The sequence below is a fragment of the Colletotrichum scovillei genome, assembly GCF_011075155.1.
Source record: "Colletotrichum scovillei strain TJNH1 chromosome Unknown Contig00010, whole genome shotgun sequence".
Taxonomy (NCBI): domain Eukaryota; kingdom Fungi; phylum Ascomycota; class Sordariomycetes; order Glomerellales; family Glomerellaceae; genus Colletotrichum; species Colletotrichum scovillei.
In genome coordinates, this window is record NW_023336268.1 from 3,566,117 (window position 1) to 3,593,117 (window position 27,001).

At 53.8% G+C, this 27,001-nt stretch overlaps 6 protein-coding genes across 6 annotated transcripts; 3 read left to right on the forward strand and 3 right to left on the reverse strand.

The window, feature by feature from the left end:
* Window positions 1-65: 65 nt before the first annotated feature.
* On the reverse strand, window positions 66-1,457 carry HER10_EVM0004682 (uncharacterized protein; the record flags this gene model as incomplete). Its single annotated transcript, XM_035474318.1, has 1 exon — window positions 66-1,457. One exon carries the CDS (start codon window positions 1,455-1,457, stop codon window positions 66-68), a length of 1,392 nt encoding a protein of 463 aa, XP_035327921.1.
* A 731-nt stretch (window positions 1,458-2,188) lies between these two features.
* Window positions 2,189-5,232, forward strand: HER10_EVM0000771 (DNA mismatch repair protein msh-2). The gene is made up of 3 exons (XM_035470539.1): window positions 2,189-2,318; window positions 2,374-2,505; window positions 2,567-5,232. Exons 1-3 carry the CDS (start codon window positions 2,295-2,297, stop codon window positions 5,174-5,176), a joined length of 2,766 nt encoding a protein of 921 aa, XP_035327545.1. The 5' UTR covers window positions 2,189-2,294; the 3' UTR covers window positions 5,177-5,232.
* A 1,026-nt stretch (window positions 5,233-6,258) lies between these two features.
* On the reverse strand, window positions 6,259-8,681 carry HER10_EVM0004192 (Tim17/Tim22/Tim23 family protein). Its single transcript, XM_035473844.1, has 4 exons — window positions 8,168-8,681; window positions 7,981-8,100; window positions 7,712-7,909; window positions 6,259-7,652 (listed from the first exon to the last, which is right to left on the reverse strand). The coding sequence occupies exons 1-4, from the start codon at window positions 8,343-8,345 to the stop codon at window positions 7,558-7,560; spliced, it is 591 nt and encodes a 196-aa protein (XP_035327871.1). The 5' UTR covers window positions 8,346-8,681; the 3' UTR covers window positions 6,259-7,557.
* Window positions 8,682-9,164: 483 nt separating this feature from the next.
* On the forward strand, window positions 9,165-14,285 carry HER10_EVM0002800 (ubiquitin carboxyl-terminal hydrolase). Its single transcript, XM_035472495.1, has 4 exons — window positions 9,165-10,039; window positions 10,152-11,611; window positions 11,666-12,056; window positions 12,111-14,285. Exons 1-4 carry the CDS (start codon window positions 9,931-9,933, stop codon window positions 13,823-13,825), a joined length of 3,675 nt encoding a protein of 1,224 aa, XP_035327726.1. The 5' UTR covers window positions 9,165-9,930; the 3' UTR covers window positions 13,826-14,285.
* A 5,509-nt stretch (window positions 14,286-19,794) lies between these two features.
* Window positions 19,795-26,972, forward strand: HER10_EVM0003217 (phosphoketolase). The gene is made up of 2 exons (XM_035472901.1): window positions 19,795-22,081; window positions 22,138-26,972. The coding sequence occupies exons 1-2, from the start codon at window positions 20,566-20,568 to the stop codon at window positions 23,073-23,075; spliced, it is 2,454 nt and encodes an 817-aa protein (XP_035327776.1). The 5' UTR covers window positions 19,795-20,565; the 3' UTR covers window positions 23,076-26,972.
* On the reverse strand, window positions 23,979-24,776 carry HER10_EVM0004565 (Ras family protein; the record flags this gene model as incomplete). Its single annotated transcript, XM_035474204.1, has 1 exon — window positions 23,979-24,776. One exon carries the CDS (start codon window positions 24,774-24,776, stop codon window positions 23,979-23,981), a length of 798 nt encoding a protein of 265 aa, XP_035327910.1.
* Window positions 26,973-27,001: the final 29 nt, after the last annotated feature.

Below are 27,001 nucleotides of genomic sequence, written 5' to 3' on the forward strand. Positions count from 1 at the left end.
TTTTGATTCCAGACAACAAAGGGAGGGGGTATTCTATCAACTTTTAAATCGCCTGCCATGCCTGGCTATGATGTACTCACTTCCGTCTTGGCACTCTCCTGAGCCGCCTCTGTTGATACAGGTGCCGCCACGGTCTCCGTGATGGTCTGGTTCGCATCCACATCCTCATCATTCTCTTCCTCAAACCTGCTATCCTCAACATTATCACCCTCGCCCTCGCCCTCCCCTTGAGCAGCCGGTGTACCACTGGCACTGCCCGCGCCCTCCTCCTTGAGCTTCGCCTCCTTGCGCTTGGGGATGATCTTGAGGAACGCCTCGGCCCAGCTGCCCGTCTCGAGCCAGTTGAGCATAATCTCCACAACGTGATTCGTCGCGAGGACCCTCCGGCTCGACAGGTTCATGTACTCCCCGATGGGCAACTTGGCCGTCCGGATGCCCATCTCGCGCGCGCGGCGGTGGCACAGGCCCTTTTCCCTGTTCCTGTCCACGAGGCCGCCAATAACGTAGCTCGTGTTGGGCTCGAGGCGGTCGAGGGTGTTCGCCGAGTCGGAGGAGAGGTAGACGATGTTCTTGAGCTCGTCCGCGGGTTCGGGTTCGGGATCCGGGTTCGGCGAGTCGTGGATGACGTCTCTGAACACGGCGGGCTTCTTCGCGGGCGTGCCGTCTTCCTCGGTGGGGTTCAGCACGTCGATAATCTTTCCGCCGCGGGGTCCCTTCATCAGCTCGTCCGCGTCCTTGGCCGCCGCGACAAAGTCGCCCTCGACGAGCTTCACGCCCTTCCAGTGCACGTGCTGGCTGCCCAGCGTGCCCTCGAAGCGCTCCTTGAGCTGGCCCCCGTACGAGCTGACGTACAGGTGCGCGCGGTACCGTGACTGGCGGTTGTCCGAGTAGGACCGGGTGATCTGGCTCGCGAGCGAGACCTGCTCCTTTTCGAGCATGTACTTTTCGAACGCGCAGTCGAGGATCAGGGTGACGGGCACCTGCGTCGGGGGCACGCGGGGCACCTTGCGGCGCGGCGGGATCGTGACGGTGGAGGGGTCGAGACCTTTTGCTTCGGCCTCGGCCACGGCGGCGGCGAGCTCTTCGCGGCGGGCGACTTGTCTGTCGTGGCGCTTGTCTTTGCGTTTGCGCTTGCGGTCTTCGCGGCCGTCTTCCCACGCGGCTTTGCGCTTCATCTTGCGGAGCTGGTTCTTTGAGATTTTGGGTTCTTCGGTGGCGGCGCCCTCGCCCTCTGCGGCTGGACCCGCGGATTCGACGTCGGCTTCCTCGCCTTCCTTTTCCTCGGCGGCTTGCGCTCCTCCTTCTGCTGTGGCGATCGACGGTGCTGCTGCTGCGGCACCCTCTGCGACACCGCCATTGGCGGCCGAAGATGCGGCGGCGGTGGTTTCTGGCGTGGCTTCGGACATCTCGAGGTCCTTTGCTGGCTGATTGACGGGTTCTGCTGCGGATGTGTCCATTGCTGCGGTGGTCGAGCTGGACGTCGGTGCAAACTTTAGGTAGCGAAGTGGGGGACTTTTGCGAAATTTTGGCGATGACCACCTGCGATGGTCGTTGCCCAGCTGGGCGTGCGCAGGTAGGTTGGAGAAATACGCTAAACTGCTTGGGGCGCAATGCGGGGCAGTCGTTGGAGCTTTGCAGCTCTCCCTTGCAGCGGCACCGGCGCGACAGAGAACTCGCGTTCTGAGCTGCAGTGATCTCAAGTTCTTGGACAGCATCAACGCGGGGGGCTGGGTTCCGGAGGATGAGTGGACAGTTCTATGAGAGCGTAGGTAGTATGTTTGGCAAGATGTGAGATCAGATGTCGACAAAGACCGGCTGGTTTGCTGTTCAGTAGCCAGAGCCAAAGTCTTGATGCGTAAGTTACTAAATTTGTAGCTAGTCACCTACAACGGCGTTTTGCTGTGAAAGTGAGCAGACTTCTGAAAAGCGTCAACTCTGGACTGAGGAGTTGAATTTGGAGCAGGCAAAGCTCGCTAAATGGCATTCACAGTCTTAGCATCTTCGGTAGTGGTGGCTAGCATGGAGTAATTGAGGTGCGAATACCTAATTAGTCCCGGCAGATTGCAGGGCGGTCAGCACTTTTCCCACCCAAATTGAACTAGCGCCAGCGCGTCGCGTCTCCCGCCAGATAGATTTCCAGACGCGCCACACTCGGAAACCACTTTAACTTCGCTCACTCGGGAGAAGCACAGCACCTGGTGTCACGCACGGGTTACACCACCTGCATTGTTCAACTTGATCTTGCTTTCCGTTTTACCGTTCGCTATTCAATCCTTCACGATACCCTTCTCACCATGTCTTCCCGGCCTGAATTGAAGGTTTGTCTTCCAATCGATGCCGACTAGACGCCTCGCTGATACGTCATTGCCATAGGTCGACGATGAACACGGCTTCATTCGCTTCTTTAAGTCGCTCCCGGCCGTCCACGAGGATACAGTTCGCATATTCGACCGAGGCGACTGGTACACATCACATGGCGAAGATGCCAACTTCATTGCCCGCACAGTACGTCTGGCCCTACATCACCTCTTCACTATCATGAGCTGAGCGGTCTGACAATTCCCAGGTCTACAAGACAACGTCCGTCGTAAGGACACTCGGCCGAGATGAGAAGACGGGGCTCGCCTCAGTGACAATGACTGTCACGGTATTCCGACAATTCCTCCGAGAAGCACTGTTTAAGCTAGGCAAGAGAATCGAGATATGGGAGAGCACCGGCGGCCGCATGAACTGGAAGGTTGTCAAGCAAGCTTCGCCTGGCAACCTGCAGGATGTGGAGGAGGATCTCGGTGGCCAAATTGAAGCAGCGCCGATGATGCTTGCCGTCAAGATCTCAACAAAAGCCTCGGAGGCCCGGAGTGTGGGCGTCTGCTTCGCCGATGCCAGCGTGCGAGAGCTGGGTGTCAGCGAGTTCCTCGACAACGACCTCTTCTCCAACTTCGAGGCCCTCCTCATTCAGCTCGGTGTCAGAGAATGCCTTGTTCAGACAGACAAGGCAGATAAGAACAAGGACCCCGACCTGACAAAGCTCAAGCAGATCATCGTCAACTGCGGCGTGGCCGTCTCGGAGCGGTCTGCCAGCGAGTTCGGTACCAAGGATATCGAGCAGGACCTGGCACGTCTTTTGAAGGACGAACGTGCCACCACTCTCCTCCCACAAACCGATCTCAAGTTGGCCATGGGATCAGCCGCGGCTCTTATCAAGTACCTCGGCGTTCTCCACGATTCATCTAACTTTGGGCAATACCAGCTGTACCAGCATGACCTCTCACAGTTCATGAAGCTGGATGCGGCGGCACTCAAGGCTCTCAACTTGATGCCCGGCGCCCGCGACGGTGCCAAGTCTATGAGTTTGTACGGTCTGCTGAACCATTGCAAGACACCTGTCGGTAGCAGACTGCTGTCGCAATGGCTCAAGCAACCCCTCATGAACAAGGAGGAAATCGAGAAGCGCCAACAGCTTGTCGAGGCATTCGTCAACGACACTGAGCTGCGGCAGACTATGCAAGAGGAGCACCTTCGCTCAGTTCCGGATTTATACCGTCTCGCCAAGCGGTTCCAAAGGGGCAAGGCAAACCTCGAGGACGTTGTTCGTGCGTATCAGGTCATCATCCGTCTACCCGGGTTCTTGGGAACCCTTGAGGGTGTCATGGACGAAGCCTACAGAGATCCTCTCGATGAAGCCTACACGACCCCTCTCCGTGAGCTTTCCAATAGTCTTGCAAAGCTCTCGGAGATGGTTGAAACCACGGTTGACTTGGATGCGCTCGACAACCATGAGTACATTATCAAGCCAGAGTTCGACGACAGCTTGAGGATCATCAGAAAGAAGCTCGACAAGCTTAAGAGGGATATTGATCAACAATTTTCGGATGCCGCTCGCGACCTGAAGCAGGAAGTCGGCAAGAAGATCTTCCTCGAGAACCATAAGGTCCACGGCTACTGCATGAGACTCACGAGACAAGAGGCCGGTGCGATCCGTAACAAGTCGGGCTACCAGGAATGCTCAACGCAGAAGAACGGTGTATACTTCACGACGAAGACCCTCCAAAGTCTCCGTCGCGAGTTCGACCAGCTGTCGCAGAACTACAACAGAACCCAGAGCAGTTTGGTCAATGAGGTCGTTGGCGTAGTTGCGTCGTACTGCCCCGTCTTGGAGAGACTCGCTGGTGTCTTGGCACACCTGGACGTCATCGTTTCGCTCGCACACTGTTCTGTCCATGCACCTTCGGAATACGTCCGACCCAAGATTCACAAACGGGGCGAAGGCCAGACAATCCTGAAGGAAGCTCGACACCCATGTCTGGAGATGCAAGACGACGTACAGTTCATCACGAACGACGTCTCTTTGACTCGCGACAAGTCTTCATTCCTCATCATCACTGGCCCCAACATGGGCGGAAAGTCAACATACATCCGCCAGATCGGCGTCATCGCCCTCATGGCCCAGATTGGTTGTTTCGTCCCCTGCAGCGAGGCCGAGCTAACCATCTTCGATTCCATCCTGGCTCGCGTTGGTGCCAGCGACTCTCAGCTTAAGGGCGTGTCAACCTTCATGGCGGAAATGCTCGAGACGGCCAACATTCTCAAATCGGCCACGGCCGAATCGCTCATCATCATTGACGAGCTTGGTCGCGGCACGTCAACGTACGACGGCTTCGGTCTCGCGTGGGCCATTTCCGAACACATTGTCAAGGAGATTGGGTGCTTCGCCATGTTCGCGACGCATTTCCACGAACTGACGGCCCTGGCGGACGACCATCCGCAGGTGCACAACCTGCACGTCACCGCGCACATTGGCGGCGGCGGCGGCGAAAACAGCAAGCGCGAGGTGACGTTGCTGTACAAGGTCGACGACGGCGTGTGCGACCAGAGCTTCGGTATCCACGTGGCAGAGCTGGTCCGCTTCCCCGACAAGGTCGTGCGGATGGCGAAGCGCAAGGCCGACGAGCTGGAGGACTTTACGTCCAAGCACGAGGACTTAGGGCTCAAGTACAGCAAGACGGATATCGAGGAGGGCAGCGCGCTGCTCAAGGAGGTGCTGCTCAAGTGGAAGGAAGAGGTTGCCGCTGGGCAGATGAGTAAGGAGGAGATGGTCTCCAAGCTCAAGGGGCTCGTCATGGCGGATGAGAAGTTGCTGGCGAACCCCTTTTTCCAGTCTGTCAAGACTTTGTGAGGGGTAGCCCCATTGATGCCTGCCCTCGTTTTATAAGTTTGCGCAAGGCGTTGGGGGTTCTAGATCACTGGTGTACAATATTACGATCAAAATGCTGGCTTCTGAAGAAGAATGGTTTTTATTAAGAACGATAAACTACAACGGAAAACACGTAGAAAAATCAACGGATCACTCAATGCGATGTGATAAATAGTGCCAGCGCAGAGAGGGATGCACGACTAGAGACTTTAGGTTGTTAGTGCCTTGAACAACGTATCCAGTAGGGGGATCGAAATAGAATATTGTCATGGAGACAAATCAGACAAATGATAGAACGGTAAAAGTTTGAATCACAAAATACATTCATAAACAGCCTCTGAAGCTGGATGTCATCATAGTAACAGGGGAGAAATGTCGGAGGGGCGGAGAAGAAAACGACGTACCATGGATAAAGCGCTGCACAACGCCGTAGAACTGCTAGAGATGAGCATCAATGATAAAGTATGTTCATCATGATCGATCCAGGACATGTTGGAAAGCGCTGCCAAAAAGATCTGGCAACGAAGTTAGCCACCGGCAATCTTGTGTGCAAATGATGTTTGAATGTGAGTAAGGTTGCAGGGTTGTAGGGGGGGTCAGAAAGTGATAGAACGGTGATGTTTCGAATCATGTTGATTGTAATCATAAACAGCCTCTGAAGCTGAGTCTCATCATGTACTTGGGGTTTGATTTGGTGACGCGAGATGCGGGAAGGGTGCTTACCAAAACTTGAACATCGGCTCCAGACTGCAAGAATATTCTCATGTGAACAGAAGCCCAGTGAGCTAAATAGATCGTGTCTGAAGACTGATTAGCCGATGTCGGGCCTCGACGGATACGGACAGCCAAGATGTTGTGGTGTAATAAGGATCAGAAAAATGATAGAACGGTGATGGGTCGAATCATAAATAATTCATAAACAGCCTCTGAAGCTAGTGATTCATCATGTTGGAGAAAGGGGGTAACGAGAGAAAATCAAACTTACCGAACTCAGGGACGAGAACACCCGTGTCCGCCGTTCTATCACGGCGTTTACTTCAACTAAAGTCTGTCCACACTATGGGGGGGGGGGGATATTGCACTCTGATCCCTTGATCTTAAAAGTGAAAGAGTCTTCGTGTAGATCTGGTGGCGCACCGAGCGTCTTTCCATGGCTTCTGTTCTCTACTTCTCTCTGTAGTTCTATATGGTTTCTGCAGTTTTCTAGCATTCGAATGCCTAGACGTCGCTGTCAGTACGGGTTGAAAGATCAACAAGTATGCAATAATGACAGGAAAGATAACAGTGTAATCAGACAAATGATAGAACGGTGATGGGTCTAATCATGAAGATCATAAACAGCCTCTGAAGCTAGTGTATCATCATACAGAAAATGTGCATTGTATCAAAACGAAGGCTGGACTTACTCTGAAAACATCAAGTTGGGCTAGGCCCGAAGGTGAGATCATGCTGGCCTGAAAGCTATGTCAGTATTCGTGAAAGCCTGGCAGACGCAGAAAATCGGAAATTTGAATCGCAAATCAGACAAAAAGATAGAACGGTGATGTGTTGAATCATGTAGATCATAAACAGCCTCTGAAGCTTGAGTATCATCAAGAGAGATGGGGTAGAGACAAAGAACTTGCCAAGACTTACCTTAACATATGTGGATGGTATGTGTCGGAGACTCAGTATAGCACACTGACGTCAGGTCTAGATTTGGATGTCAGTTTCAATTATAGATAATGTTATGCAAAATTATGAGTATTGAAAGCCAAGTCAGACGAATGATAGAACGGTGATGGGTCGAATCATGAAGTGATTTCATAAACAGCCTCTGAAGCTATTGTATCATCAAAAGGAGGGAAAAGATGTAAACAAGATAAACTTACTATTAGTAGATGAGATTGCAGCGGTGCTAATGAAACACTTGGCGTTGTTGGTTGCTGCTAGAAATCGACTTCCTGTTAGTGAGCGTCGAGGACATCAAGATATAAAAGTTTCCAAAGAACAAACTCAAAATCAGATAATTGATAGAACGGTGATGGGTCGAATCATAAAATAATTCATAAACAGCCTCTGAAGCTATTGTATCATCATTGTAGTTGGCAAATGCCGGCATTATGCAATAACGTACCATTGTTGAGACGCAGTCGGCGGTGCGTCATTGGAGACAGGCACACATCACGCGGAAGCTCAGAGAGCATGAGAAAAAAATAGTACAATTCTCCATTTCCTCTAGCCGATGAGACTCCTCTTCATGTGCCCACGTGTTTCGCAGGCTGTGTATATGTACAAGCAACGGGAAATAAAAGAGCATGCCTCGCTGGGCTGGGTGGTGGATTGGTGGTGGTGATGGTTTTGATGTTTCGTTTGACTTTGTTTTACTCGACAGTTGCCTTGACGGGGTTGATCTCAACACCGTACTTCTCCTTGAGCCGCTCACGTCTCCGCTCCTCGTAGCCCGGCGGCCGGATACCTGCAACGCGTCAGCCCTCCGTGGGATATCAAGCCCCGTACTCCAAAATTTGAACATACCACGGCCCTCGCCAAGCTCTGCAATCGTCTCCTCGATCGGGCGTCTCTTGGCTGCGCGCTGAGCAATCTTGCCCTCGAAATCGGCTTCTTCAACTTCGGCCGTGTTCCATCCTCTGAGGCGTCCGCCGGTGACCTCGAACTCCGCCGGTGACCTCGACTCCTTGTGCGCCGAAGACGACCAACGCATTCTTCTTCTGGCTGTGTGAGGCGCGACTTGTAAGTATCCTGTCTCGATTGCGTCTTTCCAGACTCGGGGCTAGTATCCATACTTGTCATTCCGAGGATTGAACCGGCAATGAAGCCGGCAGTCGCGGTGTTCCACGGGTCGTCCTTTTCTCTCAGGTTGGCCATTGCCGACTTGGTGAAGCCGTATGCGCCACCACCAATCGCTGCGCACATTCGTTAGCATCGAAGCCCTTTCAATTGGACTTGGCGAAGTGTAATTGGGCGACATACCCATCACGGCGATGATGCCGCCGCTGCGGGTGAAGACGGACATGGCGCCAACATTCTGCTTCTGGAGGGCATTGTGGACAGCGGCAATGAAGAAACCGGCACCACCGAGGGCGGCCGAGGAGGAGATGGCCGCCTTGATGGCGTCCTTGGAGTGGTACGTATCGTGGTCGCCGGCCATGGTTGCGGGGTGGTTCGGAGTCGCGGGCCAGACACTCAATTGGAAAAGAAGTTGGTGAGGGATGTTGCGGAAGTTTGAGGTCAGGTTGAAGCTCCACGACAGGTGCTCCACCTCCGGGGCAGTCACGTGTTTGTTCGGTGTGGAGCCAATCAGATTACGTGCAAAGGTCAACTGTGTATGCCCTCGGTGAGGTGTGTTGCTGCCTTTGGCTTTGGCTCATGAAGTAAGGTACTTGTAATTTCATTCTGTATCGAACTAGAAACAATCAATTCATATTTGACATGGCGTTCCAGGTTACGATGACCTGAGACCAATTCGCACCTGTTTCAACCAGTCTTTTCTCGGTTGAGGTCAGGAGGCACCTTGGTTGCTTGGGCAGAAGAAGTAGGTGGTGCAATTTTCTTGATGACTCAGCCTTTCTCCAACGAGCTTGGATCTGCTCGCCAGGTCACCTGATCTTGATTCCGACGACGGTTCATGGAAGCCGTATCCCTGCATTCCATGTGATTCTAGCCACAGGCGCTGTGCCTTAAACGCCCCATGCCGACCCGGGGGTCGACCTGGAAGAACTCGGCAGGCGGTGACGAAGTTAGCGGCTACATACCTACCTACCCAAGCACCTGAGGTACCTCACTGGGGAAGCTTCCTCTCGCTGGCAAAGTACCTTCCAGGTGATCTAAGCTCCTTCGACTGCGACAGCTTAGTGCGAGGCTACCAGCTGCGTCAGCCTGTCTACGTCTCGATCCCCGCCACACCACACACTACCTGCCCACCTTAAAGTCGCATGAGGTAGCTCTTGCCCGTACGTCCGTCCCTATCCTTGACGCATTGAAGCTGCGTAATTGTTTACCATCCTCCTTTTCGGACACTTTTCACGTCGTCGTCTTTTCCTGGGGTCTACAGTCTTCTTATCTGTTTACACATGCATTTAGATACCCCGAGCTCTGCTTGCGTTCTTCTCCACGTCGCTGTTTCTGCCACTCTCCCCCGCATGCATACCGCACCGCACGATTTAGGCGTGGCCTCCGTCTGAGGCCGGCACGACAAACACTCTCGGCCACAAAGCCAACCCAACCGGCCTCGACAAAAGAAACTCCTTCGCTGTTCGTCCTCTCTCTCTGAATGCAACTTGCTCTCGCCTTCTTGAACTAACGGCTATTGAGTGCCCCGCGTCTAACAGAACCTACCCTGCCGTTCGCGATCGAGCGATCCTCCGCCGAACATACATCGAGTTGCGCATCTCCAATACGAACATAGATATTCTCGCCGACGGCTGCGATAGTCTTTGACGGTCATATATCAGTAGACGGACGAGGATTAACTACGGCCGCCCGTCGATCCACCCGAAGCACTACTGGCTACGTTGAGCTACTAGCTTGGCCGAGCACTTACATCGAAACTATACATATTCGTAGACGACCACCAACCTGTGACTGGAGGTCCCGCACGGGAAGCTGATGACGATTCGAGAGTTGTATGCGAAGCATTAATCCTCCGGTCTACCCACACTGAAGCGTCCAGTCAAAGGGTTAGCGCGAGCTTCGATTCATCATTGAGCATACCATATCGAAAGAGGCAGTAACGCATGGCCATCACGGACCATTACTCCATCATGTCACCAAGCGATTCACCGACTACCCAGCACTGGGAAGGCAGCCCTGCGCCGGTCAAAGAGAACATGGTTGGAAAGACTGGTACGTTGGACATTTTAAATGAGCACGGATTGCGCGTCTGGTCTTCACGACACTATGGCCCACCCGAATTTGTCCCATCGACTGTTGATATTGAATGCTTACATTTCTCTAGGACGCCTTGCCCCAAGGTGGATCCAAGACTTGCTCAGCTCTGACCTTGATTCCGGATCCTTCGCAAGAATCGAATGGGACCAACAGGCGCGCTGCAGCAAGCCCGGAGTACCGCATCGACTCGTCCTGGTGGGCAACCAGAGCACATCAGATACTCGCAACCCTGGTGTGCTGTCTTGTGTCTGCGCGATCTGCGACTTCCACTTCTTGATCAGAACCTGTTGGGACCCAGATCAGCTTGTCTGTCTGTGTCGCCCTAATGCCCTCCACTTCCCTCCGAAAGACACAGATTTCTACCTCCATCATCTCGTCAACATCAAGCAGCCGGTTCGACCGATCAAGTCGACGTCAAACTACCATCCTCTCATCCGTGAGACTATACTCGCTGTCGAGCACTTCGCCTGCTCCGCTCCTCGCTGCACACTGCAAGTTACAGTCGAGATATCACGGCCTCGGCTCAAGCGCGAGTGGCTACACCTCCTTCTCGATGAGCAGCGCATTCTGGACAATCTGGCAAAAGCCAGGAAGCAATCGCCGGAACGATTCGCGGACGCAAGAGACGATTGGTGCACAAGCGCTCCAGTCACCCTGAACACCTATCTCAGAGACTTGCTGGACAGGCCCAATCCACGCAACATATCTCAGCGTAATAAGCGCTTCCAGGTCGTATTTGGCGAAGAATGCTACGTCATTTTCAGAGCCATCATGTTCACAGAGGAAAATCTCGACAAGGACGGGGTTCTTGAGCCTTACTTCATCCCGCCCACTCTCGAACCTGGCACCCCCGGCACACCAACGGAGCTCAGCGCATTGCGGGCATTTGTTGAGGATATGCAGGCCGAGACGGAGAGTGTCATAATAAGAGGCGGAAAGACTGGCGAAAATCGGCCCTACGTCGGCAACAGGCTCTTCAAAGAGCTGCAATGTCTTGACTACCCCCAGAACAAGATTCCACAAACAGCAACGGAAGCGCATCGGATTCTTGGAGTCCTCCCGGACTTCGACAAGGCACTCATCTTTTTTGCTTACACTCGGCAGTCGGCTCTTTGTGAGAAGCGACGTTCTACGTTTGTCGAGGCCCTCAAGGATATTGCTCTCCTCACAAACGACGACGATTTCCAAACCCGAGCGATCCAAGAGCTCACCATTATGGACGGGATGCCCGCTCCGGATAGCATTGGCGCAGGCGACGAGTTGCAAACACAGGCGTACCAATTCTTCAGCCTCAAATACACCGCCAGCGACGATGATGTCGTTTCTGCCTTCAATACCAAGATCGAACATTCACCCTCTCAAGCTGACTCCGCCCGAGAAATGCTACAAATCATCGGGCGCCACAGGAACAGCGATCGCATTCTTACCCACGCAAACGGCCCGATGGACGTCGCCTCGGCCTATCGCATTCTTGAGGTAGATCCTCAATGGCCTGACAGCACCATTGTGATGATGTCCAGTGTCAAGGTGAGTTGTTTACCCGGAACTGCGATTGTCTGACCCCACTAACAATCTCTCTAGCTGAATAAGGACCCGAAAAGCAAAGCTACAGAAGAAGTCGCGATCAAGGCGATGGAAGCTATCGCCGAGGATAGGAATAGCGACGAAATCCGCGAAGCGGCAAGGACTTTATCTCTATTGGCTCAAGCTCCGGATCAGTCCGCGCAAGCTGTAGAGATGGACGCCAGACCTTCCAGCTCAGCCAACTTACCTGTCGGTCTCGAGAATATCGGCAACACTTGCTACCTGAACAGCATTCTTCAGTATCTCAACACTGTCATTCCCATCAAAGACTTGCTTGCCCATTACCCAGACTATGAGCTAGGCCTAGATGATTCGCATATTCAACGCCGGCTGGTCGGCGGCAACAAGCTCAAAATCGATCGTGCCGAGGCAGTTGTTGCCCGCGCTTGTGAGTTGTTTTCTAGCATGATAAGCATGGGGAGCAATTGCTAACACCCTATAGTCGTCGATGAGTTGAGCAAACTCTTGGACAATCTTAGTGGCTCTCAGGCTAGTGCTATCCGACCATCCCAACGTCTGGCCAATGCCGTGCTGTTGCCGACCTCAAACTTGACCGAAGACCCTACCAAGCAACCGAGCAAGACTGCGGAGGAGCCGAAGACTCTGGAGGTCATGGGTACCCAGTTTCCCGCCCCTCCGCCACTCCCTGCCAGGCCTGCTCCTGGGCCTCCTACACATACGGCAGAACATGTCGAGGACGTTGACATGGTTAACGTCACCGTGGACCCGGTCTCTGAATCTGCCAGCAGCGTAAGCTCTCAGACTCTGGTCAACCTTTCCGATGTTGACTATGAGAAGAAGGATTACGTGCCCGAGGATAAAACCGACATCAGAATCGTTTCTCATCCAGTTGAGGAGTCCTCAGCCCGATCCACAAACGATGACGATGTCAAAATGACAGGAGTCGATACAGCCGTTCTCAACGTGGAACAACGAGTTCTCAAGGCTTTGGAAACACAGACCCGAGACTCAGGCACAGATCAACAAGACGTCGAAGAGGTCATGGGCAGCATCATCAACCGTCTGCAGGCTGCCATTAAGCCTACAAGGGTAGATACCACTGATGAGGTCCAGTGGGAGCCGATCATGGACACGTTCTATGTTGAGTTGACCAACCACACGAAGTTCCCCAATCAGGACAAGTACAAATCAGACTCAACTCTGGAGCGTGCCATCACGGCATATCCTGCTGAAGGTGGGCCGACGAACATTCATGACGGCCTTAGTCGCAATTTTGATCTCCAGCGCGTCGCTGCTGGAGAAGCAGATATCATGCGATACACGTCGATCAAGAAGCTTCCTCCGATCTTACACGTTCTTATCCAGAGAACGAAAGGTGATGGCCACAAGAACATGAACCCGGTTGAGGTATTCGAGACATTGTATCTCGACCGGTATATGGACACCCCGGACGACCCTCAGTTCTTCAAGTTGCGGCAGAAAGGCTGGGCTCTTCAACAGCGCTTAGACCAGCTGAACAACATGCCCAAGACTGCGGCCGAGGATACTCAACTCATCGACAGTTTCATCAGTGACTTTGTACACGTTAACAAGACTGATGCTGAGGAGACATCGTCACTTCTCAACGACATGCCCACGTCGTCCCTTAGCTTCGCGGGGCAAGAGCCGACATTCCCCATCTACCCTCCACAGTCGGACGCGACATTTGAAAAGGTGGAGCTGCCTGAGCCTACAGGCTTCACGGTGGAAGGACGCCAGCAGATCAGCAACATGCGCGAGGATGAACTGAAGTCCCATAAAGCGGAGCTTGATCAGCTATTCGCACAACACAAGAAGCATGCGTATCGTCTACATGCAGTGATCTGCCACAGTGGTCAACTCAGAGCTGGTCATTATTGGGTCTGGATTCACGATTTTGAGGCTGGAGTGTGGCGCAAATACAATGACAGGGTCGTCACAGAAAACGCCGACACGAAGGAGGTCATGAAGACTCTCAACAGCAACGGCGATCCTTACTACCTCTGTTACGTGGAAGATGGCAAAGAAGGCGACTTGGTCAGAGTCCCTAAACGCCAGCAAGAAAACCCTGACTCTGCTGCCAAGGACGGAGATCGGGATGCCGATGGGGACATCGAACTCATTGACGTAGAGAACAAGTGGCCGCAGGGCTCAGGCATTCTGTCACTAAAGGAGTAGAACGCCCTGCCGAAGAATGTCATTCTCGACTTATTCGGAAGTTACACCACAGAAGCGGACGTGGCAGATGAAAATCCAAAGGTGGAAAGGGGTCGCACATTAAGGAGACGAAGTGCAAGTAAGTCAGGGCTTGGCTCAAGCCATTATCAGGTTTTCGCTAATTGTGTCTAGTGAAGAGGACTCCGCCGAACTTTCAGAGGGCATCACGTCCGCTGTCAGCACGCCCATCCAAGCTACGTTTCCAGCTTGACTGAACCACGAAATAACGATACAATGGCGATACGGTGATCCGCATCAACTTACTGAGAGATTGGCTTTGGACTTTGTCAGATGAAAAGTGTAGAGTACGCGCTTGGGCCCTCATAGATAGCTCATTGGAGTTCGACTTATAAAGGCACGAGCGGGCATGGCTTTGGTAGAGGCATGATCATTTCTGACTGGGAAACAACCGCCAATACCCTCTTGCGTAATGATAGAAACGATTTGGACGTCACATTTCTCCCTATTCGCATTCCTGTCTTACTTCTTCTCTCCGTTGTACTCGCTGAATGTCCCTCTTCATCAATCACCCGTGATATCTCCAAACAGTCTGTCGGCATCGGTGTGGAGATTCTCGCTCGCCGATCCAACCAGGACGACGATATCGGCTCCGCTCCGCCCCTTTAGCTCAGTGGTAGAGCGTCGCACTCGTAAGCTGTGATATGCGAAGGTCCACGGTTCAATCCCGTGAGAGGGCATTCCATTTTGCCGTTGCTGGCTCTTTTTGGCCTCGTACAGCAGATTTGAGCAGTTTACTCGAAGGGGAGGCCCTGAGGAAGTTGGTTGTGAGACGGGAACGTGCAGGAGTCTGGTGGGTATGTTGAATTGATCATGAGTAGGAATAGTGGCTTGGGATGGTCTCAATAGTTCTCGCGGCTGTAAAGGCCGTGTTCTTGGGGCGGGTGTGGTTCGAAGTGTTGTGACAGCTATTGCTCAGAATCCGGATGTGAGGTGTAGTTGACTCGGCTTTTGCTCAGTTGCGTAACAATTCAATGAGATCTCCAGTTGCCATATTCTCTTTATTGTATCTCGGTGCGTGGGTCTTGGAAAAAGCCTCCAGTTATTTCGCTTTGCTATGGATCTAGAAGAGACTGCTTTCTCTAAGCCCATCATTCTCATCTAAGGGGTGTCTATCATACTAGGTTTGGTGTAAGCCTCAAAATAAATCCGATGTATATGCAGGGGAGTCATCACCTGACGTCTTCGAACATTGACACTGGTCCCGCTTACTGCGAGATCCAGGGAACCAGGGGTAAGATGAGACACCGCGCAAGATCTATCAGTTACTTTTCAAGCTTTCTGCAAGATCAAGAAACATATTTCGATCCCTCATCCTGCAAGATATCTGAGATATCATATGTGGCTTGTTGGCGTGATACTTGAGACACTGCTCTGCGAGATCCAGGTGAGCCCGGAAGGATCGTCCAAGGGGGACGGAACATAGGGCGGGGTAGGTATTGGGGCAAGGAAAGGATGCTAGTCATTCCCGCTAGATGCAATCATCACGTCAAGATCACAGCTGCGGGCGTTTGTATCCCGTGGGGAGAGCTAGGGGGAGGGGAAGAGGCGTGGTCTGATGAGGTCTGGAACCCTGGAATGGCGGCGCCGGCTTGAAGACCCGGGTAGCTAGGATGGGGGAGAAGACATGCAGGGGCCCAGAATCAATGAGGGAAGACGAGAATAGGTTTGCTGGGAATCTGCAGTAGATGAAGCGGACTGCCGGCATACCTGAATGATTTCTTCGCGTGATGGGGGCCTTGGAAAGTCAAGGTTCAATCAGAAAGTCGTTGGAATTGCATAGTATCGTACACGCTTACAGTCTCAGTAGTTGCAACATTAGCCTGCCTCCCTTTGCCCTCACGTCCCAGCTCGTGTGTAATCTTATCACAGTCTCAGTGTTCCTTGCCTCTTCCAAGCCTTGTGTGTGTGTGTGTCGGCCCGAACCCATTCAACTTCCATCAAAGCCAGTTTCCTGTCGCTCCCCCGGAGTTGCCCTCTTCCATCTTAGTAGTCTCTCATCACATCGCCCTGGTCGTCGTCGCCGTCCTTGATGGGGATAGGCGCAGGAGGCTGTGGGGTTTGAGGTTTGTGACTCGGGTAGGATGCCATTACAAGGGTGTGGAGATGTTTTTCTTTTCTTCTGCGTATAATCGTGTAATCAATCGAAATGCTCATTCGACTCTCCTTGTGGATGGGATGATAATGTTCGACGTAAGAGAATCACTCACAAGGCGGTTTTTGATGGTCAGTCAGGGAAGAGGTTGGAAGAAAGTTTTCATCATTGGTCGCAATCTGAGAGCGGACGGAGCAGAGTATATGCAAAAATAACTTCTATACTTCCCCTCTCTTTACCTTTTCTTTTCTATCTGAACCAAACTATTGGGGACCGTAGAACGCGGGGGGAGACGGCGTGACGTCAGGCCACCGTGATGTCCAAGTGTGTCGACTCTCCCCTTCACTTGGCTGTTCTCTACTATGAAGGTGTGGTCACGGGCGTTCCGCTCGGACGGTTCGTGAGCTAAATCAATTAAATGAGTTTACGCGGTCTCGCAACCCTTTCGGGTAAATGGGCATATGGCAAAGGGAGTAAAGTGGTCATCGAGAGAGTTCAGTCCGTCGGTGCGGGGGATGGACTTGCTACTCGTCGTCCATCGGAAATGAATAAAAGTCTACCATTGGGGGTCTCGCATTATGGAACAATGACTTCTGGTTTTAAGGGTCGCAATCTCGCATGGGGACATTATCTTTGTGCTGTCAGTTTGATATCAGACCAGAATGGGGTCCGGGATTGGATGTCATCGTAAGTCAATGGTCATTGAGATGGGACGTAAGTGACGAGGATCAAGACCACTTTTTTATGAACCCCAAATTCTGTGGCTCATCGTGGCTAAATCCGTATGATAGTTTGCCTTCACCGTGGTCGGTACCTCCTATGAATCATGCGTGCGTGCCCATGTTGAGAAAGGAGCAACTCAGCATATTTAGATGTCGACCTCCTGACTTGCGAGTAGGCACGATAGCAGTGACTCCGCGCCCAGAGCAAAGCCAGATCGACGCAAACTCCTAGGCAGCTGAACCAAGCTCTTTGCAAGTGCCTACTGCCCCTGAGTGCTGCTGGTAAACGGTTAGTTCCCGCGTGTCGGCGGCTGATCCCCCGCCAACCCCGCCGCAGCCGCAGGACAGCAGCCCCCGGTCGGCTCGGAGGACCTGGCTTGGTGACCCGCATACGAAGTACATGCGGCACAGCGTGGAGCGCAGCTGTCAGACTCCTCGTACCCATAAATTATCAGATCAGGACATGAGAATGTGAAAACCCCACCATCCACCTCGCTGAACAACTTCTCGCGAGGGGTCCCGCTCATCGAGATCCAAGGAAATCGGAACCTGTTTCTAGTCCGAGATTGCGGTGAAAGAGGAAGACATGGAACTTCTCAAGGTTGCGCAAACGTCGAGGCAATGAGACAATTCATACCTAACTCAGGATAAGTCGGGGTGATTCAGATGGCAGGTTGGAATCCACTCTCCGGGTCAAGGAGGTTAGCGTTTGATGGTGATAAAATTGTCGCAGATGTCTTGTCTTGTCTTTGAACTTCTCCCAGATTCCCAGATTATTCAACTTGCAGAGCCTCGAGACCATGGATGCAATGTCACGTTTTGATCCCGTGTCTAGTCCAATCGACCCTTGGCTTTGCCGAGTGCTGTCACACAAAACAAGTCGAATACGTTGTACAGCGAGGAAGGCTGTACCCGCTGAAAGACGAGCCTATTCATCGCCCGCGGGGTTGAATATTCTATCATATTGATAAGTGTATGTCGTTGCATTCCCATATCGTCGTCTCAAGCGGACCGCCGGCGTTGGTAGCTGGCATAAGTCCTGACTTAATGCGGAACACCGGATGACTTGGAACCCAACGGCATTCCGTGAACATTCCTTCAAGCGCATATTTTGGGCTTTCCCCTCATCTGGCAGGGTTTCGCCAAGAGGCTACCCCTCCATCGGCGAGGTCTCATCACTTAGTTGACTTGCCGGTTGCCGCTGCAATTGCTCTGACTCTCTCAAGACCCAATACACTGAAGGTCAGTCAAAATTCGGCGGATGGCGTGGCCTCTGGGGGCAGGATACTTGTTGCATGCAGAAGAAACGCTGATGCTGAAGAGAAAAAGAACCTGGGCGAGAAATTCCCAGAAAAACGATATAAAGGGCGATTCAAAACAGCGCGTTGTTTCTGCGGAAGTGGCACCAAGGACCGAGCACCGAGCTCAAGCTCCAGCTCCAGCTCAAGCTCCCCTCCACCTTGTTCTCGTCTTCTCGGGGCTGGGGTCCTAGCTCCCGCCGTGAAAGGTGGTGGGTTGATGTCTGCAGGATTGACACTTGGCGGGGTGTGTCAGGCCCCCCAGTGAACCGGGATTGCCAGGCTTATTGTGGCACGTAAGGCAAGTCGTGGATGAGCGGTGCCATGATCTGCGTGCATATGCCATAATCCAGACTCGCCATGAATCAGCTGCTTCTGGATCTGGGCGAGGAGCCGGCCGGGTTCCGCACCGTCACTGGTTTTCCTTCGCCTAATTCGTGCCTTATGCCAGGCTTACACGACTAAGGGAGTCCGATGCAATTCGGCACAGCCTGCCCAGTTGCCTGCAGAAGAAGGCCAAGTACCAAGGCACCTCACTGCAATGGCGGGATATTTGCTGCATGCCTAGCTAGACTGGCTAAGGGCAGAAGGCGTCCGGGTTCACTGCCAGGCTTGCCGGGCCTGTCATTCATATCCCTTGCCGGCTAACTGACGATGTCCTTGTTTCGATGATCGTCTTGCTCCTCCGGCACAGCATTGTCATTACCAACGCCATTGGTGCAGCTAATCATCGGGCCATCAATGGCCTGGTCGACCAGACAAGCGAATCGAGAGAAAAGGCCGGTTGTTCTAAGCCGGTTGCACGGAGACACCGGCGCTGGTTGCGATAGGGCTTTGATACGAGTAAACGGTCCGAAACGGTGGTGCCGTAGAGCATGCCTAACCCGGGATGGAGGCTCTGTTGGCTTTCCTTTGAAGGCGAGGTTGAATGGATTCTGCTGTTTTCTCGATAGAAGGATGCCACTGTCCCGTGATGGTAGGGAGATATTTTGGGTGTGTCATTTCGGTTGGCGCCACTCCAAGTAGGGAATCGTATCTGGCGATTAGCCGTTGTCCTGGGAGTTGACCATCTCATTCCCGAAGATCGGGTAGTGAGACCACCTAGCCAAAAGGTGATTGAGGCTTTTTGATGCAGGCATGGATGGGCTGGATTGGGTCAGAATCGTGTTGGTGTAACAGAGATTGGCCCGACAGCACGGACTGGGCAGAGCTGCCGATAATGCGAATGTAGTTGCAGGCATTACGTTGCAAATTGTGATGAAGATGGGTGCATCAGCACCTTCTTCACCTTCCTGGTCACCGTCTTCACCTTGGCTCACCATGGACACCGCAGATACGTAGCCCGGACCGGCAAACGGCAGCTGCCGACGGTGCCGAATACGTACCTTGAAGGTACCGTACCATGTCCCGAAGCGGCGGTTCTGCTCGGCCCGCTGCTGCCCCGACTTTGAACTCTGAGCAGCAGTTTTTCTCCGTACTTCCTCCGCTGACTGAGACCTCTCAACCACCAAGGTGCAAGCGTTCCTGACCCAAAAAGCCATTGGATCCTGAACATCCTTCTCCAATCTCCTGAAAACGGACTGACAGGGCAAATCAAGCACTATGACGCGGACAGGATCACAACCGATACCGACGTGGGGCGTAAGGTGACGTCGGCTACATGTCGCCTGGTGCCATGGCCGCACTTGAGTTGCGTTCAGAAAATCAGACCACCTCTTCTCCCCACGCACAATCACCAGCACCACCCACCGATCAACCTCTCGTCGCCAAAAGAACATGCAAGGAAAACCCGCAATTCCTCAGCTCATCTGCAGCCGCCGTCTTAGTTCTCGTCCCGTCATCCTGTCATAGGCAGCTTCCGGACCGCCCAGAAGGAAACTTCGCCATATGCCACTAAAGGCAACCCACGCCAAAAGTCCACGTTGCCAGGATGCCATGACACCCGACATCTCTTTCTCTTCTCCTCTTCCCCCCCACGTTGCCAGCCCATTGGAGCCTTTCATTGTGGAATGAATGAGAGTCCCGCACCTGGGGTTACCACTTCTCCAACTCCCCAGGCTAAAAGTCCCAAAAAGATGCTTCACCTGGAGTCCCATCAAGGAACGTGTTATGTGCCACAAGGTTCTGTTCCGTATCTTCGTATACCCCACCCCTGCTTGTATGCCCTTGTTCTCTCAACGTCCGCAACTTTCGCCTCCAACCCAGTTTGGTAGCCGTCAACATCGGCTGATAGCTCCCGGACCTGCGTTTACGCTACTCAGTCGATGCCCGCCGGCCTCCAGCCGGGGATCAGCACCATAGACGTGAGCATCAACCTCCAGCCTGGGCAGAGCTACCCGCCTGCCGCCCGCCCTCTGGGCGAAATGACCGCAACATATCTTGCTCTCTCTGTGTCTCTCCTCTGACCTCTTCCGGCCTGACTAGTAGGTATAAAGACCAAGCCCCCTCGGACTTCAGTCAACTCTTGCCTTTCCTTTTCTAAACCACCCCTTTCAAGGCATCTTGGCCTGACCACACCTACAACAAACATCATCAACACTTACATACCTACCTCCCGTCACCATCAACATGGCCGACAAGGAGGTCGAATCCATCAGCCCCTATGGCCCGGCCCGGTCAACAGTCAAGGGCGAGCCCCTCTCCAAGGAGGACATTGTAAAGTACAATGACTTCTTCAAGGCCAGCTTGTACCTATCCTTGGGAATGATCTTCCTCAAGGAAAACCCCCTCCTCAGGGAGCCCCTCAAGAAGGAGCACATGAAGCTGAGGTTACTCGGTCACTTCGGATCAGCTCCGGGTCAAATCTTTACCTGGATGCACTTCAACCGTCTCATCAAGAAGTACGACCTCGACTCCATCTTCATCTCCGGCCCGGGCCACGGAGCCCCCGCCGTGCTTTCCCAGTCGTACCTCGAGGGTGTCTACTCCGAGGTCTACCCAGAGAAGTCGGAAGACGTTGAGGGCATGCAAAAGTTCTTCAAGTCCTTCTCCTTCCCCGGTGGCATCGGTTCCCACGCTACCCCGGAGACCCCGGGCTCCATCCACGAGGGTGGAGAGCTTGGCTACTCCGTCTCCCACGCATTCGGTGCCGTCTACGACCACCCCGATCTCATTGCCCTGACCATGGTCGGCGATGGTGAGGCCGAGACTGGCCCGCTGGCAACTGCATGGCACAGCACCAAGTTCCTCAACCCCATTGTGGATGGAGCCGTTCTGCCCGTTCTGCACCTGAACGGTTACAAGATCAACAACCCCACGATCTTGGCTAGAATTTCCCACAAGGAGCTGGAGAACCTCTTCCTCGGGTACGGCTGGCAGCCGTACTTTGTCGAGGGCGACGATGTCGATACCATGCACCAGGCCATGGCCGCCACTCTGGAGCACTGCGTTCTCGAGATCCGCAAGTTCCAGAAGCAGGCCCGCGACTCCGGCAAGGCCTTCCGCCCCATCTGGCCCTTGATCGTCCTTCGCAGCCCCAAGGGCTGGACTGGCCCTCGCAAGATTGACGACAACTACTTGGAGGGCTACTGGAGAGCCCACCAAGTCCCCATCCCCAACGCCGCTACCAACCCCGAGCACATGAAGCTCCTTGAGCAGTGGATGCGCAGCTACGAGCCCGAGCGTCTGTTCAAGGACGGCCGTATCTCGGATGAGCTCAAGTCTCTCTGCCCTACCGGCAACCGCCGCATGAGCGCCAACCCGGTGGCCAATGGTGGTGTTCTCAGGAAGCCTCTCAAGCTTCCCGACTTCAAGGAGTACGCTATCAAGGTTGACAAGTCTGGCGGCACCATGGCTGCTAGCATGAACAACATGGCCACCTACCTTCGGGACGTCATGGCTCAGAACATGCAGAGCTTCCGTCTCTTCGGACCCGACGAGACCGAGTCCAACAAGCTCGGTGCCGTCTACGAGGCCGGCAAGAAGGTATGGATGGGCGAGTACTTTGAGGAGGATGCCAATGGCGGCAACCTGGCCCCCGAGGGCCGTGTCATGGAGATGCTTTCCGAGCACACCTGTGAGGGTTGGCTCGAGGGTTACATCCTGACCGGACGTCACGGTCTCCTCAACAGCTACGAGCCATTTAGTAAGTCCAACTCTCTTTCACGTATTAAACACACATTATGCTAACAAAATGCGCAGTCCACGTCATCGACTCCATGGTCAACCAGCACTGCAAGTGGATCGAAAAGGCCCTCGAGGTCGAGTGGCGCAACAAGATCGCCTCCCTCAACATCCTCCTGACCGCCGTCGTCTGGCGCCAGGACCACAACGGCTTCACGCACCAAGACCCGGGCTTCCTCGACGTCGTCGCCAACAAGAGCCCCGAGGTCGTCCGCATCTACCTCCCGCCCGACGGTAACTGCCTCCTCTCCACAATGGACCACTGCCTCGCCTCCTCAAACTACGTCAACGTCATCGTCGCCGACAAGCAGGAGCACCTGCAGTACCTCACCATGGAGAAGGCCGTCGAGCACTGCACAAAGGGCATCGGCATCTGGCCCCAGTTCAGCACCGACCAGGGCGAGGAGCCCGACCTCGTCATGGCCTCGTGCGGCGACATCTCCACCCACGAGTCCCTCGCCGCCATCGACCTCTTGCTGCAACACTTCCCCGAGCTCAAGATCCGCTGCGTCAACTGCGTCGACCTCTTCAAGCTCATCTCCCACGAAGACCACTCCCACGGCCTCACAAACGCGGAGTGGGTCTCCCTCTTCACGGACGACAAGCCCGTCATCTTCAACTTCCACTCCTACCCCTGGCTCGTCCACCGCCTCACCTACAAGCGGCCGGGCAACATGAACCTCCACGTCCGCGGCTACAAGGAAAAGGGCAACATCGACACGCCCCTCGAGCTCGCCATCCGCAACCAGACGGACCGCTTCAGCCTCGCCATGGACGCCATCGACCGCATGCCCCAGCTCCACAACCGCGGCGCCGCCGCCCGCGAGACGCTGCGCAACCAGCAGATCGCCGCCCGCATCGAGGCGTTCGAGACGGGCATGGACCCGCCCTTCCTCAAGAACTGGACCTGGTCCCACAACGGCCTGTGGCAAAAGGTCGCCAAGATCACCACCTAGACTTCTTGTTAGATGGGGATTAGAAGAGCGTAGATGGAAAGAAACGACTAGATGAGATGTTTTGGACAGGTTTCAAAGACAGTAACGTTTTTTCGGAAAGAGTTTGTTTGATGCTACGGCGTTGTGGTATACTTGGGATAAGAGAAGAAGATATCAGGGCAGTTGATTTTTCGAGTTTGAGAATTGAGATTTTTGTCGCGACGGTGGTACATGTGCTCTAAACTTGAATGAAAAAGAAAAGATATGACTTTCTAGTTTTTCATTAGATTTACATTCATCTCAACAAGATCTCACATTGGAAAGAGCTTGATCAGTCTGCTTCACCTTAAATATGCTTGATAATTCACACGCATCATTGGTATCTAAACGAAAGCAATAATACAAGAAAACGCAAAAGTTGAGATACAGCCTGGGCCATATCGGTGGTGTTTTGCCCAACGCCCCCTAGGTAGAATCCCTCGCCCTTTACGACCCGTACAACAGGCGGTGAGGAACTTGCGCTCGAGACTCCCAAACGCCGCCATTTGATAATGCTACACTTGCGTGTGAGTCCCAATCTCTCTGGAACCCCAATGTGCAGAAACGACGGTGTACCGGCTTTCGAAGCTGCCTCTGCTCCCGTGGACGATGGCACGCTTCATCGCCATGGCGCTTTATGCAGACCCTCCCCCAGCGCGGCGACCTGTAATGACATTGGTTGTCACACTCGTCCCCGGATCTATCTAGAGATAGGCCTGGACCTCCTCGTCGGCCCCCCTCCCGGCCACAGGTCGGCAGGTGAAGCCGCTCATAGTCCCATTTGACGGCCTCACTGTTGAGTAGCAACCCCGCCATGACAGCTCTAGATGCAACATCGGCATTCGGAAGCCATCTTAGGCTTATAGGCCCATCAAGTCAAAAGTCTCACCAGCACCGGAGCTTCCTCCATATCGATGCCTTGCCAACCTTGCCTTCGATGTTCGGACCCCGCACACCGGGGCCACGCTTCTCATTCTGCTCGCTGCCCGCCGGAAGGGGACTCAGCGGCTTGGTCATGCCTCTCCGATCCATCTCCATGTTTTCGTTGACGCCCAGCTCCGCCATGCGCCTAGCCTCAACAACGCGACGAACAATGAGCGCAAACGTCTCCTCGATATTGACCTCGAGCCGTGCACTCGTCTCCATGAAGCCGCACCCCCGGCGACGCGCCCAGTCTAGGCCCATGGCCGCAGGAACGGCGCGGGACTCTTGAAGGTCACATTTGTTGCCGGCGACGATCTTAACGGGAGGAACGGTTTTAGCGCCCGGCGTGGCAGATACGGTATCGCGGTAGGAGGAGGGTGAGAGGCCGGCACGTTTTGCGCGCTCAGCATTGTCGAGGCGAGTCTCTGCCTCCATATCGATGAGGTCGTTGAAGTACTGGAGAGCGTCGATGGAGTCGCGGGAGGTAATGTCGTACACGAGCAAGAAGGCATCTGCGCCGAGGTTTGATGATGCCCACATACCGCGGTACTCCTCTTGCCCGGCCGTATCCGTAAGAGAAAGATGGTAGTTTTGTCCATCGATCTTACGAGTGATGGAGTAGGAGTCCTCAATAGTGGGGTCGTATTCGGAGGTCCATTGCGAACGCACGAGACGGAGAGTTATGGAGGATTTTCCGCAGCCGCCGTCGCCGCAAATGGTAATCGAGATTGGCGTCGGGGCTTGTTGTGAGATTGACATTGTGGCGGTTGATTTTCGTTCCGAAAGACCAGAGATGTGGTGGTTGCGGTGGTCCAGTGTCGGCCGCCTTGGATTGCGGGGACAGCTCCGAGGTTGTGTCGTCACACGTCACACGTCGCGTGCGCCGTTGGAAGTCGCGAGTAGAGGACGCTTGATGACGGTAGACTTGGCGTCGTGAATGCGCTGTTTGCTGCGTTACGCGTTGAATTGAGTTTTCAAAGAAAGGTCGAATGCGATCTCGGGGTGATATTTCGGGAGGAAACCCTGGTTCGGGAGATTCAGTCGAGAAGTTTTGTGGGAAAGAGTCGCTAGTACACCAAGTGGTGGTGGGTGATGTGAGATAAGAAGAGGTCCGACTCTCTATTAGTGGCGGCGGTAGGGCAGGTAAGGTATTCGTAGGCTCGTGGAAGCAAGGTAGTCGGACGGCAGTGCAGCAGCTCTTGTGCTTCTTAGCTTCGTTTCGGCTCTCAGACCGCGCGCGCGGTTCGACCGTTTTTCTTCTTTTAGTTAGGATCGAGTAAGAGGCAAAAGGCTGTGGCGTAATCGTTCACGGGAGCGGCCCCCAAACAGGGTTCGTTCGTTTGGGACCGTGGGCTTTTTCTGGGCAAGGTGGGGGAAGCGAAGACGAGAAGGAGAGTGGAAGACACCGGAATTCAAGAAAGGTGTGTGTCTGTGTGGTTTCCGTCGCCTCTCTTCGCCTCGTGGTTGTTATTTTGGGTGATCTTGTTGCTTTGGTGCGGGTAGCAGGTGTCGTTCGTCGCCTTTTCTACGTGCCCACTGAGAGGGATGTGGATGGGATGATGGAGGTGTCGTTGGGGTTAGTCCGTATCGTGTGGCGCGCGCGCGAGACAGAGAGTGTAGACCGTTAAGGTTGCAATGAGCGAGGAGTGAATCGGTGGGAATGGGTTGACTGGACGTAAATAGAACCCGTTCGTATTCTTCGCCCTCAAAGGTGAGACAAGATGTTTCTTTTGTCGCGAGTGGGAGCTTGAGCGATGCGGGAAACAGAAGACGTCGTTGGTCAATTGGGCGCCGCCGCAGATGCAGTCAACAGGTGAAAATTGATGGTAAGCTGCGGGATGGGATATTGGTGTGCAATCCGAAAGTGCGACGAGGCTGTTGGTAGGCCTGCTGATGGTTGGGTGGTGTGTCTCTGGGATGGCCCGAATATCGCAGCGATAATGCGGGATGGTGGTGGGTGGACTGAATTCGGTATGGATGAATGGCTGGAGAGTTGGAAGAATGAGCGAGGGGATGCGCTTGCTTTTGATAGCGACCCTTGGCGGCGGTGCTGTGGTACGCTCTTCCTTGGACCTTAAGTTGTGTTGCGTCGTATTGTATTGCGTTGCGTTGCAATGAATCGATGGAAGGGAAGGATTGACGGATGCACTCGGTCTTTGGGGGCCGAAACTTGAAAGGCAAGAACCTACGAGACAGGAAAGATAACCACCCAAGGTAGGTAGGTACACAAGGATGTCGGTAGAATACGAATTGAACACAATCGGAACCCAAAGCTCGAAGATGGGTGCGGATTTAAAGGCAAAAGCAACGAGCAGACCAAGGACCGGGCCTCTGACTCTATTCTTCCTCGTTCCGCCCTCTTATTATGTAGTTGTTTTCCTTGCCGTGCTTGTATGAGATGTCTGTGGTGGTCGTGGAAGAGAAAAAGAGTGATCACTGGAGTGCCCGAGCGTCGCCCCGTCCGAGGGTAAGGTGGAAGAAACAAGAGGGATGAGGCCTGCCCGATGGGGGAGCTCTGATGGGGAACTTCCAGCTCTGACCCGGTGAGGTACTGGTATTGAAATAAAAGAGTCTATACCGAGCGCTGTTTGGCTGCAAGACGGGATGCGACTGCGCGGCTCTGTCTCGGTGATTGTGGGATCGTAGGAGGGGTGGGCGCAAGCTCCAGGAGGGGAGCTCCCTGCAGCGATGGTGTTTCTCTCGTGCCTACAGTTCCGATGAGTGGTGCTGCTGGTCACTGGTGTGTGTTGCTCAAACTATGCGTAGCTAAAGCTGACGGGTCACGGGTAGCGTTGGGTTTTGGAGGCCGGGGCGTCGGACGAGGATGGGATGTCGTCACTGAGGGATGAAGAGGGGGGTTTGTTGATGGCTTTGATTTGTGATTTGTGTTTGGTCTTGGTGACGAAGAAAGCGTTTGGAGAAGGGGAGGGGACCCTGATCACCCTGATCCAAGATGTGACGATGTGACGATGGAACAAATGGAG